General features: G+C 42.3%; 1 protein-coding gene across 3 annotated transcripts in view; it reads right to left on the reverse strand.

Annotated features, from left to right (window-relative positions):
• Positions 1 to 15,101, reverse strand: part of LOC135470328 (uncharacterized) — an 81,022-nt gene that overhangs the window by 35,310 nt on the left and 30,611 nt on the right. Inside the window, exon 1 of one of the 3 annotated variants that reach the window (XM_064749195.1) lies at positions 643 to 683. The exons of the other annotated variants lie outside the window; for them this stretch is intronic. Coding sequence (XP_064605265.1) covers positions 643 to 682 — 40 coding nt within the window. The 5' untranslated portion in view covers position 683. Of the gene's footprint in view, positions 1 to 642; positions 684 to 15,101 lie in introns of those variants that run through there. 3 annotated transcript variants of the gene reach the window in all.

A 15,101-nucleotide genomic window follows, 5' to 3' on the forward strand; every position in this document is an offset into this window, starting at 1 on the left:
TAGCAAAGTTGTGGACATCAGCCAAATCAGTTACCCCTAAAACTGTTAATATGGAAGGTGTTAAAGAACTATAACATCAAAATACTGTATAGCCTACTTGCGTGGATTTCCCTTTTTTTAAATTTTTTTATAACGCATAAATGTACATTATACTAAATGTAGGCCATACACCTACCTGTCCGTTAAAATTCATACAAGCCAAAGCGTATTTAAACATTAAAATTTGTTCTGGATTTACACCTTTTACCTGGCTTTTACTCACAGGTACACAGTCGGTCTATCGGTCTGAACAAGGGTTTAGTCAGGTTTTAAGGGGAAAAAAAGCAGGTGTATAGGCAGAATATGGCACCGTTATATTGCCAAGGTAGATGTATAGGATGTGACAAAAGGTACGCTATTAAAAAGTTATTCCTACCAGGTACATTGTCGTCTCAAATCTGCATTCAGGTAAGCGCTAGAAGAACGCGGCCAATATCAAACATTCCGTGACAAAAGCGTTAGGCTTGGCAAACGAACGAAGCTAACAACCTGTCAGGGAAGTTTCTAAGGCGACAAAGACTAAACGCCATGGAAATTGGTCAAATGCGCACGGGCTGATAAAAGGCTATTTGTATGGTTAAAATTGTTGAGTAGATGTTTTACCTGATGCCAGGACTCCGCAGAGTAGATACGCCCTGATCATCCCCATCCGCCGAGCCGGGAAGAGGCCGAAACGGCCGTCTAAAGTGAACCAGCTCAGCATTGTTCATACACTGCGGGCACGATGGCGCACGGCTTTTGTTAGACGAACGAAGAAAACACTATCTGTCTCGTAAGCTGGACGATCATTTGTTGATTCACTGCGCATAGACATCGCAAGTCGCATCTATCATTGAGTAACAAACAATGCGCTGTCACGTAGTTCAGCCGATCTGATATCTCACCGTGGCAGTGCTGACAATGGCGTCTTCATCCGACAGCGGCTTTCTACAGTGTCTCCGCGGACCGCCGACCGCCTCTTTATATCGACAAGGTAATTCCGTGTCACAGAAGGATCAGCGGCCGTCAGGTGAATAAACACCTAGTCTATTTTCATATTTTGGCCCGGTTCTTATTCCAGTCGTCCGTGGGCCGTGGAGAGGCGCGCGCGCAGGTGGAAGTACTCGGTGAGACCGGCGCTGAAGCCGCCAGCCCGTTTCAGCTCGCGCAGCGATCGTACTGAGTCCCGCATTATCAACTAATCTACCTCTAGGCCTTTTAATATCCAAGTATCTCGCATCAAGGCAACATTCGCCTAGGCTCTACTTTGACGGCAGTATCTTCCAGCCATGCTTAGATAGGTGACCAGAAGGAAAGGCGGAGACATGACGTTCGTCAAGTCGACGGGGCTGCACTGACGGGCGCGCACCGATCCGTCCGCTTCAGTTCAGTAATGGCCACAGTTATCAACACGTTAATTAGTTTGCCCCTGTTAGATTTAACGTTTCAGCAAAATGACTGCCCAAGTGACGTGTAGCAAAAGCACTATGGCCGATGGTATCGTCTACCTAATGCGCCAAGTCATACCCATATATCCCGTCAGTGATGCTTGTACAAGGAGACAGAACTTAATTTAGACTAACGATAAGGTATGGTGTATATGAATTATTAAGCAAGAAGTGGGAATGGTGTTCTTAGCACTATCATAGTGCCCATTTTGTTTCATTTATGTCCCACGGCAGGCCAGGACATAATTACAGGCCCAGGGTGGTTTACCAAGAGCTTCGTATGGTTCACGTCCTCGCAAAGGCCGTTGCGTGCAAAATAATTAATGAAATCTTTGATTAGAGCAAAGAGATATAATGCAACCAAGAAACATCCACTCAACAGATTTCTCATATTAATATTTTCCCAGATAACCTTGGTCTGATAGCCAAAAATGCCCAAATATATCGCCATTTCTGAATGTTATTAAATTAACCAGGATTCGATTAGCACCCGACATTAATCCAAATTGTAACGCCACCAGGCTCTATGAAGAGAAAACATCCAGCTATCCCACCGGCTTAATGTGCCATTCACTGAGAATAGATTCGAAAAAAAGAAAAACAAAAAATGGCAAATTTACACGCAATTATTTCAGTCTTATTAGCCTATGTCCTCGTCGATGTTTCCCGGCTAGCAAGAGCGTGATTTATTTTGAGCCAATAACGATGGCATAGATTACAGTACGCCGTATCAATCACCGCCGCACAATGATAGGGAAAGCAAAAGAATTATGACGATATGGTTTTCTCGAGAAACGCTTATGTACGACCTATCCGCCATTTATTCCCCCGACGAATCATTCATATAAATCTTCGGCAATTGTTGTCAGACCTCCTGGCCTATTGTTCCCATTGTGTACCAGCGAAGAGATATGCGGTCAATTTAATCACGTCTCCATTTAATACGGTGGGACGAAATTCTTTAAAAAATGGAAGGGGAAAAAACAATATCTCTGGAGAAAGAAGCGGTTTTTTTTTTTTGCATACTGGTAGAAATAAGATGAGCGTTGCACTGTTTGAGAGCTACACACAGAAGGATCAATACATGCATTAGCAATAGATTGTTTCACCAAAATTGCGTGTATCTGTAAGTTTACGATCAATCAGAGGGATACATATTTCATAGCATACGGTCCCCATGGCTGGTTGGATGAAGAATGACAGGTTAACGGTGTTAGGGTGTAAGGCCCATGTAGGCGTGCCAGAATCTCCTGTACCTATACAGATAGACAGCCTGCTGGAAAAATTACAGACTGCTCTGACAGCCCACTGAAGCGGCAGTGTGTTAACGAGTGGGATTAGCCATATGGCTGCAAGGTACGTGGATTACCGTCATCCACTGTACTGCACTCACATCTGATCAGTCATGGGACGACGAGCACCTGTGGGTGCCACATATACACACACACGCACACACACGCCCTCGCTTCGAAACGTTACCGCCGCCGGAGAGCCGGACGGAGGCCAGGAATTACCGTTTAACAATACAGTCTGTCACGGTAAGATGCTTGTCAAAACCCCCGGATATCTCAGTCTTCACGTCGCTGCCTTCAAGTGAAGTGTCCAAAAACGGCTCTGTATCTCAGACCAAGGTCAAATATAAAATCCGATAGCAGACTATCGGGGATGACATGCAAGCTGTGATTCGGTGCTGAGTGTCAGATGTGAACAAATTGCTAAGCAGAGGACTAGGTGCGATAGATGGGGCATGGGACTCATTACACGAGATACCTTTGTATCTACGAATCACGGGTTTTGTTCACCATATTCCTACTCGACACAGAATAGTCGCATGGTTTTCTTGATCATCTCGACATATAAAATCAGAGGATGAATTTAAGGTTCAGTGATCCACACAGAATCACACAAGCATGCATCATCCCTGATTAACCAATAAACAACCACCAACAACAGTATGCTGAAGTTAATAATGATTGGTACGTGGCGGTCTTTGAGGCGCTCGAGAAAATGAATCATTATTTTATAGTTTGCGTTTATAACGTTTTATATATTATATTTATACATATCGCGTTTTTTAACGCATGCGAGTAGCATATAATTTCGTCGTTCGATGGACGAGCTTTATCCTGGATTTATAATCCAGAGTAGGCATGCCTGCTTGGCGTGTCTCCTGCAGATACACCGGATTCCTTACGTCACCATGTTCGGATCGATGCGCTGGAAATAACGATGGTAAGTCCCGTTAATAAGATACCGTGAGATCCACCACACACTGGCAGGCTCAACACTGGAACCGCTCACAGCATAGCAAATATTTTCATTTTACTAGAGATGGTATAGGGCCTGATTACCACTGAACTGTCTAAGAGCGCTGATGAACAAACACACATAAAACATCTGCCCTTTGCTTAACCTTGTAACGACTCGAGCCATCAGGCAAGGGAGGTAATTTGTCCATGACACGAGGCATCAGCACGGCAGAGGCATACCGTGGAGAACAATCAATCTTGGGCACAATGCGTCAATCGGGATACGTATCAAAATAATGAAGTGGCATAATCCAGGTCTTCTTGTTAGTCACAGACTGCTCTCATGCTAAATAGACCTTTATATCTTTCACTATTTTTTGTAAAAAAAACAAAAGGCATCTACTGATTTATAGTTCTGCTATAAAGTTTAGTACGTTGTGAGGTGTGAACGGGTATATCTGATGTTACATCTTCAGATTACATCAACTAAAAGGTGCTGTTTGGTAAAAATGTCAGCAAGACATTGTATTTATAGATTAATAATCTTGCCAGCAATTAGACTATACCTACAGTCGAACACGGCAAACTAGGCAGCGGACTCAGCACTGGGAGATCGATGGCAGCTCGGCACGCAAATCAACGCAATATTCTGTCTGCAAGGCCAGAAGGGCCTGTGCCGCCTCGACGCACATCGCCGACTGCTGCCCGAAGGGAGGCAATTATCAGGCAGGGATCTACATACGATCAATGGATAACAGAGATTATACAAGGCCCGGCGCAGGCCTATGCTACAGTCTCTCTAGTGTGTATACACCACCAGGTCAACAACGACGAAGTTATTCCCTACCCCTATACACCTCTACTAGCGTGTTGAGGCTGATAGTGCTTTATACACTGGGTTTAGTCCCGGTGTTGGAATCAATCGGGAGATAAAACGTAGGAAAGTCAAGCCTACTTTACCATGCAATCGTTCAGAAGCGGCCTTGTTAGATAGAACAGCCTCCACTGGACAAAGGCATCAATGTGATATGGTCGGAGAACTAAATCTCTGATAATAGGATTAGGTAGTCGACTATGGATGATGTATGTATAAATCATGACATTTTGTCTCACGGGATTGGTAGTGTTTTGCTAATGGCATTGTTGCATTGTGTACGTCATATACGTGAAAGTTTACGCAACTGTATGTAGGCAGACTGTCACAGACTTATCTTAGACGAAAATAATTAATAAGCTCTATAGGCTCTTTGTCCGAGCGTCTGCAGGACCTTGTGACAGTCAACAGACGATCCCGAACTGTTTAATCGTGTTACATGCGATGATGTCCGGTAGATCTGTATTAGAGCTAATACTCTCTCTCCATTCACAGCGTTTGGCATTTCAATGGTCATTTGGCAATAAGGTTAAAAATCAGATAATATCGCTTTGATATGAAACTGGGCTTTCAACCTCTTCATCAACGATGAAACTATCACATCCATCGGTTGACCAAAAAATCTATTTTAATCATTTGGGGACATCAATCATTTCTATTTACAAAGAATTGAATTAAAATTATTTGCAACAATCGATTTTGAGGAAACGGTGATCTGAAGTGACGCCTGCCAGTTGAGACCGTTACATTGTTTGAAAACAAAGGCCGGTCTCGTGAAGTTGCTCGAGTTTTCGCCACTTGTATGTGCTCCATTATACACAAATTTACGGCTGTCTCGATGGAAGACGGTCCTCATTCTGGGCCAGTGAAGCGAACCGGATTGTTTCAAGCAATTTCTATGGGAAACAATACTGTGCCATGAATCAAAGTCCGATGTTACGTGACTGGAAGAGACTTCGCTCGGCTCTGCGTAGGGACCTTACGCTGTAGTACGGCTCTCTGCCGGGACAGCTCCGATGCACCGGGCCACGTTCTCAACTGCGGCACGCACGACTACTCTACGTCTGTGTATCAGGGTACACAAATCATGTTAACTTACAACAATAAGGACCTGGAAATTTGCGCACCGCCACAATTCAAAGTGTTGGCAAAAAATCCTCGAGTGCTGAAAAAAATAACCGCTCCACAATGCATGCAAACGTAAGACAATTTTGATAATTATAGATGGCAAAACAATACTCGCGTGTCCAAATACAATTATCTGAGAACGTATGGAAGAAACATATTTGCTCGGTGTTACTAGGGCCGTCCGTAAAAGAAATGTAGTCTCAGGATTGTAAGAGATTAATGACTCTGCCTTGAAAAACACTTGAGATTTCTCCCAACGCAGCAGTTTGCGTGTGGAATTGTTTTGTTTTTCCACTTCCTTTGTCCCGAGATCACTCTATATGCCTACGCTTATATGGACACAAAAGAATCGGTATATCGAATAGGGTGAATGTGCGGAGTAAAAACAACTCAATACCTGTAACCTTCAATATCCACGTAGATCTGGGCTAAGGCGCTCTTGCGCGCGTGGAGATCAATAAAGTCCCTGTGGCAGCGGAGTTTACACCGCTGCGGTTGCTGTTCGATGGCCGATTCCGAGCTCATAGAGAGTAGGTAGTCCGAAGAGTGTGTCTTCACAGTATGTTCCAGGTCTCGCATTCACCACCAACCGAAAATCAAATCGATCGAGTCTAAGCTGTTACACAGAAGACAGTTTCATCCGTATACTACATCTTTATAACCCTGAGACATTTCAATGCAGAATGGAGTCATTAGGAGATGATTTCAATGCCATCTCCCTTTGGCAAATGTCCATCGATTCCGCATTAGTTCCTAAATAAACGCGAACTTTATATCTTTCAAAGGTTTGCCCACCAAAGTTTGCCACACGAGAACAATAGCGACCGCAGCGCTGGAAAAGAGCGCACAATAAATTTCCACTATCAAAGACTAGCTTTTTGAAAATATACATACGCAAACATTCTTTGAGCTCAAAAGAGAGCCTTGCAATGTACACGAATTTCACAACAAAGGCTAATGTGTAAGTCAATCAGCAAATATCATGCGTATGTGATAGAGGATGTCGTAAGACTCAATACGTATGCATATATATAGATTGATATAGCTTCTTACTGGAAGGCTGCACATATGCTACAGTAGAGAATTCAAGAACTGCGTGAAAGAAGAGTAATCGCCCTTGTCATCGCCATTACAGGTGCAAATGACACGCGGGTAAGCAAAATATTATGAAACCGTGAAGTGTTCATTTTAATCCTACACTTTCAAAAAATGCAGCTGTCCAGCAAGGAAGGCAATCATATCTAAACAACGAGTGGTTCCCAAACCAGCGTTTATTATCATCATCAAGACGTCAAACTATCGATGTTAGTTTTGCCGGATTAATTGACCCGCGGTTGAGATGTATTTGAGAATAGAGAACTACTGGACTCGACGATATTTTCGCGTCATCTGATGTGGAATATACACATACATTGACATGAAGCTTTCTGTATCTCTGTGCCAACAGGTCGTCGGTCTCCGAATATAACAGTGTATGTGCACCAGATTCTGCACATTGAAAGGACATTGTGAAATGTGAGTAGGCCACGTGTTAAAGTCTGGCTTGCAGACATAACGGGACATGAGTCACCTGAGCTAACTAACATTTAATCTATCATGTTGCAGATCGTGCCTTATTAAACACGACCGGATCGCGCACATTTAGCGCTGTGTATCACTCCGCTGTCACCGACCTAATCCCCACAACCTGCCTTGCCCAGAACACAATTGCTGCAACTGTGCTGTAGAAATAGAGTCTACAACTAATATGGGAAACGGTGATCTACATGGGAAAACTTAAGCTATAGTTTGGACAGGACAACCAGTGTTTAATATGCTATGCTTTTACTCCGGCACCACTGTAAAAAGATGCCTGCCAACAGGAGCATTAATTCGCTCTTCATTTGCAAGCCTCGTAACAAGTCCATCTGGCCAAATCTCGCCGATCGATGGTGGTTTGAGTCCCGTGCACGAACGGTAAGAACAATTACCACCAGCCGGGCTTGCTCAGAAATCATACAGCGCGCATGCGCACACCTACACTTTTATCAAGGTCTGGCCATGGAGGGGCCCGGCAGATAAGCAGGCTAATAGTTCAAGTCAGTTCTCGGCAAATTTTCAATTCATCAAGATCATTGGCGTTATTTCGCCAGTGCTTAGAATCCATGTTAAACATATCGCTCCTCCATCAAAGTGTATAGCTGTCATTTATATTATATCCACAAAGACTTCTACTTACGCTCATGCAGTCAATACCCATATATACGTTGCTCAGGATGGGTGTCAAATCTTTGAACCAGTAACAAATGTTAATACTAAGTTGCTCGATGACGTATATTATACAAAAGACTGCAGCACAGAAAGTAAAACTAGAACAGCGACATTAGTCTGATCGTTGGCAAATGCACAGTCACGTGTAACCGGTGACACCCGACCTCTTGTGAATTTATATCAGTTAAAGGGTTTTTTTACCTGGTCATGTAAATGCTTAAAAAGTAGGAACACTCCTAACAACATGTTTTATGCAGAATTATTTTTAAAAAGGGGCTGGCTATTATATTGATTGCAATGCATTAGACATGACTGGTGTAGAATTATACACAAAATGTGGTGTCATCACACTTATTGAACAATCATATGAAAACTATACGCTTTTAACACCTTTACCAGCTATAGAATAGATGCATGCTACTAATAGCGACACTAAAATGAGCTACAAAATCCACAAAATCGTAGTCGTAATATTGACCAATAATATTAACAGCGATCCCTTACAACATAACCTATGTCATATAGCCGGACTAATCGCATATATACGACCTATACGAACTATAACCCTGCCATGCACATATGGCCCTCTCCAGAGAGAATTAACCTGCATATCCAGCAGAAATCACCCAGCGTCAGCTTCGCTATATAAATGAGCATTTGACATGGTTTCCATGGAAATTTGACAAGGCGCAACAGGACGCCGGCAGCGGCACAGTCCACCTGTCAGCGAGGGGCTGTTTTCAGGTGATATGTTCGGAGAAACGACTCTCTTTGTCATCGTACGTCAGAAGAGATTTTAACATCCGCCATTCTGCACGCGAGGCACGAGGCGGGCAGACAAGAAATGTCTGACAGATTAGCCTGCGCCCACTGCTTGAATCAACGTAACAATCTCGTTACAACTACGAGCTTTAACATGAGCAATTCTGAACATATGGAATTTTTTGTCCTTTATTTGTAACTGTTGCAGAGACTACTTCACTTTGAGACTACTTTGACAATATACCGGAAGAAAAACAGTCGAACACTTCCATTATTTAGCACTTAGTTAAATATCGTCAGTGTGAGTTGTGAATCATAAATTCTCATGCCCAACATACCTTTCTTATTTATAATCTAAGCAAACCACAAGACGATAATTTTAATTAGATTTAATTACCGCGAACCACTTTCCTTATATTTGGAAACGGGTGTTGAGCCATTTTTGGGCAATTTCAAGTTTGTCTTTCTCATTGTAAGGTCCTTCTCATGGATGGAAAGAAGCACCTATACCGAAGGCCCCGGTTTCCTCCGACCATAACGCTGGCCGTAGTCGTATAAATGAAATATTCCGCGGAGTACGGCGTAACACACCAATGAAATAAAAAAAAAATTCAAAAATAAACTGATGGGGACAGCAATTCTGCCATACCCGAGTAAGAACCTGTAAGCAGCTCCCTCATGCAGGCCTGAAAAGGAACCATTCCATGGTGAGCAGGACAACACAGAAAGATGCAGTGGTAGCTTACATTACGACGGGCTGCAGACTGGTTTGAAGATTTCGATTAAGCGTCAGCGCCTAAATGATTAATTGAGGACAGAAAATCTTCGCATGTACGGGTAACGAAAGCTGCCATGCAATGCCTACCTCCAAGTGTCACAATATTTATACGAGTTTGCCCCAACAGCCTTGGCATTTTGAAGGTTAGTTCCCTCCATTATAAAAGAACACGGTAGGTCACGGACGATATTTCTTTTCAGACTGCTAAATGGCTCATCCAGAAAGGGAGAATTAATCTCTCCATCGCTGTCTCTCCTCTACCGTTACATTTTATCCCAGACTACTTCGAGAGTTTCGGCTACAGAAAGCGCTCTACAGCCAACATTGATTTGTTTCTTTGTCCATTATTAAAAGAGTTCAGTCCGTTACCTGTGTTCGGTGAGAATCGAATCGTATAATAGATACAGACAAAAACCCGCTATATTCTGTGACCAAAACTCTCCGCGCGGATCGGACAGGTGGGGCATTAATTTGGGTAATTAATGGTGTGGCCATAGGGAGGCCAACAGGACAATATGTTCACTGAAAAAAGAGAACCTGTTGAGGCTATCCAGACGCAGGAGTTGTGTATAATTATTTGAACAATACCAGCCAGCTGTGTTGTTCTCCACACTCTTCAGGCGTTTGGGAACAGCACATGGAAGCCATCAAGTGGATCGGGTATCAGACGGGTCTCTTTTGTGGACATACCGGCAAACACTACATCCTCGTTACACTAATCATCAACAGATTCACACATTATAGTTTATCAGTCGGATGGAAGCTAGGGGAGGAGCTGAGAGGACACCTATATCCCCAGATAGAAAACACCCGGCCCTATTACAATTCTCGCTCGCGAAGCGTGTGAAGTAAGTGCCTGGGAGCGTATAAAGTACCATGCAACGAGAAAAAATCTCACAATTCGCTAAAGCACCGTCTGCTCGAGTTAAAAACGAATTACGCCTGAAAACAGGAGTATAGTTATTCAATAAAAGTAGATTGTATTTCATGGATAAATTAAAAAGATTTGCCGCATGTCTTCAAGGACGATACTTTTCCCCACTATCTTACAGGCGTCCATTTTCATCCAGGACTTAATCGACTATATGGAGATCGTGGTGCATATATGTCAGATTTGTGCAGAAGTAACAGCTTGCAGCGGGGAGCAAACAAAGTACCAAGGATATATCTAGACGTGCATCAGCTCTTTATTATTCCATTTTTATGAAAATTGACCCAAGGTTCAGATTTATACCAGAAAAGAATTTAATATGCTATAAAAATTAATTTGAATGTTACATGATTGACTGAAAGATTATGCCTGTTTCTGTATACAAGGATGTATAGGAAAATTGATTGCAGAGCTATATATGTACGCGTACAGGTAAAACAGATTTAATTGAACTGATGGCGCCAAAGCTAAGCTATTGTACAAAACAAGACACGCTTTTAAGTTACATTCAAATTAGAAAAATTATGCATAGAAACAATACTCGCGTATATTTGGAATTAATCACCTTAAAGTTGTAATAAAAGGTGATGGTAGAGAGAAAACACCTTTTTGTTAATTTTTTTTACTGCTGCATCACTTTCTTCACGATTATCTAAGTCCTTTGCAGCCAGAAGTGACTCGTCTCAGACTGACTGAGATAGGGAAAACAATTAGCTACATCTGACCCCTTTTGCCAAGGTTTCTTTCATCGGATATTTTCTTGTGGACGGGAATAGGACATAAAGGAGCCTATTGCGGGTTATTTGCTCTGATCGACTTAACCCGTATATAGTTCCATTTAGAATGGGTTCTCTGTCGGCTTGCGTTTTCGGGCAATGCGTTCAGGCTGAATGAATAACGATAGAGAGGTTAGATGAGCGCATTTCAAAACTTCGGTTATATTTTTTTGGCCCAGGTATATTTCTCGGCGTTATTTCAAACATCTGTACGGTCATGGTGCAGCCTGTCGCCTCTCATAATAGATCATATTGCCGTCATATCACACCATATATGCCGTTATAAAGAGACAAGCTCTATTAATTTATTGGTTACAATATGCCCCATGGACAAATCCACCGTTTATCATGGATTTTAACATCCAGCGTAAATTCGATACCCTTCACCCGAAGAACAGCAGCTGATTATGTCATTCAGTTATTATTATTTTTTTTTATTCGGTTGGTTCCACCAAGACTGAGCCATTAATTAACAATCTGGTCACCGGTGGCCGAAGATCTTGCAGTCAGGTCAGTGCGCGCAGCATCCAATATGGAGCGTTCATTGAAAAGAGCGCGATATGGGGATGTTGGCATTCTCAAAACGGCGAGCAAAACTGAATAGAAAGGACATTACCCGTGGGGAGAAAAGACAGTTATTGAAAATCAAATCGCCCTTGTGACGATATTGAAAAATGTGCTCCTCATAGAACATAAAAAACAATGACTGCAACAGAGGAAAATGCAATAATTACATTCTTATCTTGTGAGTAATGACATACAGGGTCAGCCGCTAGTCGACTCTGGCGCTGTTACATTGTCCTCTGCGCAGAACTGAAGCGATCCGATACGTCCAGGAACGGCACGGAAACAAAGCTGGTATTTCTATTCAGAACTGTTGAATCGGCAAAAGATATTTTTTGCACTAATAAATTCTGCGACTTCTCTTTGCCATAGCAACGTCCCTTGAGGCAATACCATTTAACTAATCTTTCAATAGGCCGGCCCTTGTGAAAGAGGCTGACGAGGTAGTCTTTTCTAGAGGAATAACCATCACCAATCGGCCACCTTCGCCTATACATAGTCGTTATGTTGTAAACCCACAGCGCATCCAAGAGTAATTTTAGTCTAGGGAACGAACAAACCCTAGGCAGATGTATACAGCGCTGACAATGGCACATTCTCCTGTTTATACTAGATTATAAAATTGTAAAACTCCACGGCGTCTAGCTCAGTGTCATTATACTGTCCAATACAGGTTCACACGAAAAAATACACCAGGCTAACTAAAACCAAGAGGTGAAATGAAAGTAAAACGCTGCAGGGACACGTAATTGATTTAGGTTCTTTTATCCCAGCAGCAACAGAACATATGCTTCCACAGAAATGAAGCTTATATATTGCCTCTCCAAAAACAGATGCTCAGTAATCCATAGACGATAGGGCATTTTGATATTATAATGAAAACATAGCTCCAGCATGTGCTTGGTTGACAACATGGCGATGTGAACATTCTAGTTCACTGTACGATACACACAGCGAGGACGTGCTTGTTGACTGAGTAACCACGTACCACGTTGCAATGATAATTCAAAGCTCATCATTTAAGACTGAAGCCTTATTAAATGCTCGACAAACTGGCATATGACAAATTTGTTTTAGGTGCCTGAGATATTCTCGTTGTACCTAACGTCATGTAGTGACAATTTTCTAGTAAAGTTTATATTTGCCCGGGAATAAATCCGTGTTTTCGCAACCCACCTTGAGCTCAGAGAAAGCAACCACACTTCGTCCGGTACAACCTACCAGAAATGGTTAAATGCAGTCAGGAGCCTAGTGGCCCAGCAGACGACATTTACGCACGTGCATGCAACACTCACGTAATCAAACGTGACGTCATGGACTATGGTTGGGTCCGCAATACACCGTGTTGTAAAAGCCTATAAAGTGCTTTCGGTTTAAATCACATGTTAAAAGATGGCTTTATAGGGTCCAATAACATGAAGGATAAAATACAAACAGAGATATCATTGCGTTTTGAAAGGCATAACAGGACCATAAATTGCTCCAGAATTGCACCTTGTAACCTCAAATCCGTCGGGATTGTGGTATAATGTAACAGTCTCCTCGGAAACCATATCTTGATATAACAGCACTTCAAAGTCAACTTGGAAGAAGAAAAACTATATTTTATTGCTTCTCTCCCTAGACAGCAATCAATCCAAACTTGGTGTGGAGATTCAATACCAATTGAATCATGCAAGCGGAAAGCGTTTAAAACCAATTCGGGTATTTCAAATAGGACAAAGCTTTTTTTTTTTAAATTTTTTTCACACAATTTTGTGAAAAAAGGCAATGAGTTTAGCATAGTGTATGGGCTTCTGTATGTCGAGAGCAGAATTGGCTCGTGTTGACGCAAAGCTGTCGGCAGGCCTCCGTGCCAGCTAATACTCATAGCTGTCATGCCTTTTCCCGCCCAGTACAAACATAATTTGTCAGCTGATGACTGACAACCTGTATAATGAGAGAAAATATTGGTAAGCAGTCCAGCGGTACCATGCTTTTTATGTAAACCTTTGCATTCCCTGACTACCGACACACGGGGGCAGAAAAATAAATGGCAATATAATTGAGAGATGAACGTTTCTCCATATATGCGTAGACTTGTATGTGTGCAAACTGCCAACGGGGAGACACGTCGAAAAGCACAGATGACAGTCAGGAGGCCACCTGCACAATCTTGCCTGAACGAAACGCCTATAGCAATAAAGGTTCGCTGTTTCCAAAAATTGAAAAACAGGACAAAATAACAAGAACACGCTTGACACAGACACTCGTCAATTCCGTTTCCGGTTCATCTGCACCAGAAGGAAGTATCGCTGCATTTTGATCCAGAGTATACACGACACGCTTCGATGGTTTGTTCCCGACTTCCTCGGAACGTAGAAAGCGGTTTAATGTAGCGCCTTCTCCCATAATATAACCACAAACACTCTCCGTTTACGGTGACATTATACTTTCCAGGAAATAGAACAGCAAATACTGCCATCACTCAACACCGCTAAATAGTGTCCGTGATAATTAATGGGTTTCAGGGAAGCAAACCATTTAAATAAATAAAGCAAGGGTAGAGACTTGCTTTATATGGGTTGGCAGGTTTAAACAATGAAAGAAAAAAAGGAACAACTTCCTGCATGGTGTGCTAAGAACTTATTATTAATACATATATACACATAAAATGAATTAACCTATAAATGAATACATCCGCACGAGCACGTGGGAGTAAATGTGCGACCTTGTCCAAGCCTAACGACAATAACATTTCCCAGTCACAGAGGAGACGAAAATGTACCAGGTAATCAGTGTGTGTTATGCAGATGTGACACAGGTAGGCGAGTTTATGTCAAGTCCGTGACGTCTGAGACAGAACGCGACGCCAAGGTGTGACTAATGCAAATGAGACTAACGCTCTGGACAGTTCAAAGTTCACCTGTAGTAAAACTTCTCTCAAAAGGAATTACGTCTGTGTCATCAAATCTGGCTTGTTGCTTAATTCATTTATACAATGCATAACCACATCTTAAAGCCAAGGTACATTTTAAAAACCACGTTTAACGTTTATCACTGGTACTGGACGAGTTTAATCTTGATGTAATTCTACATAGCACAAGGGGGCAGAAGGTGTGACACTTTCGATTTTCAGTATGTAATACATGTATTTGGGTTTTACTGTTAAACTCTGATAAAAGAGAAGCGGTGAATACGGTGGTGTATACAGGCAATGATTCAATGTTAAATACATCTGCATATTTAAAAGAAGGTAAAAGAGGCGGAAGTATCAACGATTTTGTTTTACTCGCTTTATAAATAGTACCAGCACACTAGAGAGACCATGGCGAGGGCGGTTG

This window comes from Liolophura sinensis, chromosome 7, assembly GCF_032854445.1.
Source record: "Liolophura sinensis isolate JHLJ2023 chromosome 7, CUHK_Ljap_v2, whole genome shotgun sequence".
Lineage (NCBI taxonomy): Eukaryota > Metazoa > Mollusca > Polyplacophora > Chitonida > Chitonidae > Liolophura > Liolophura sinensis.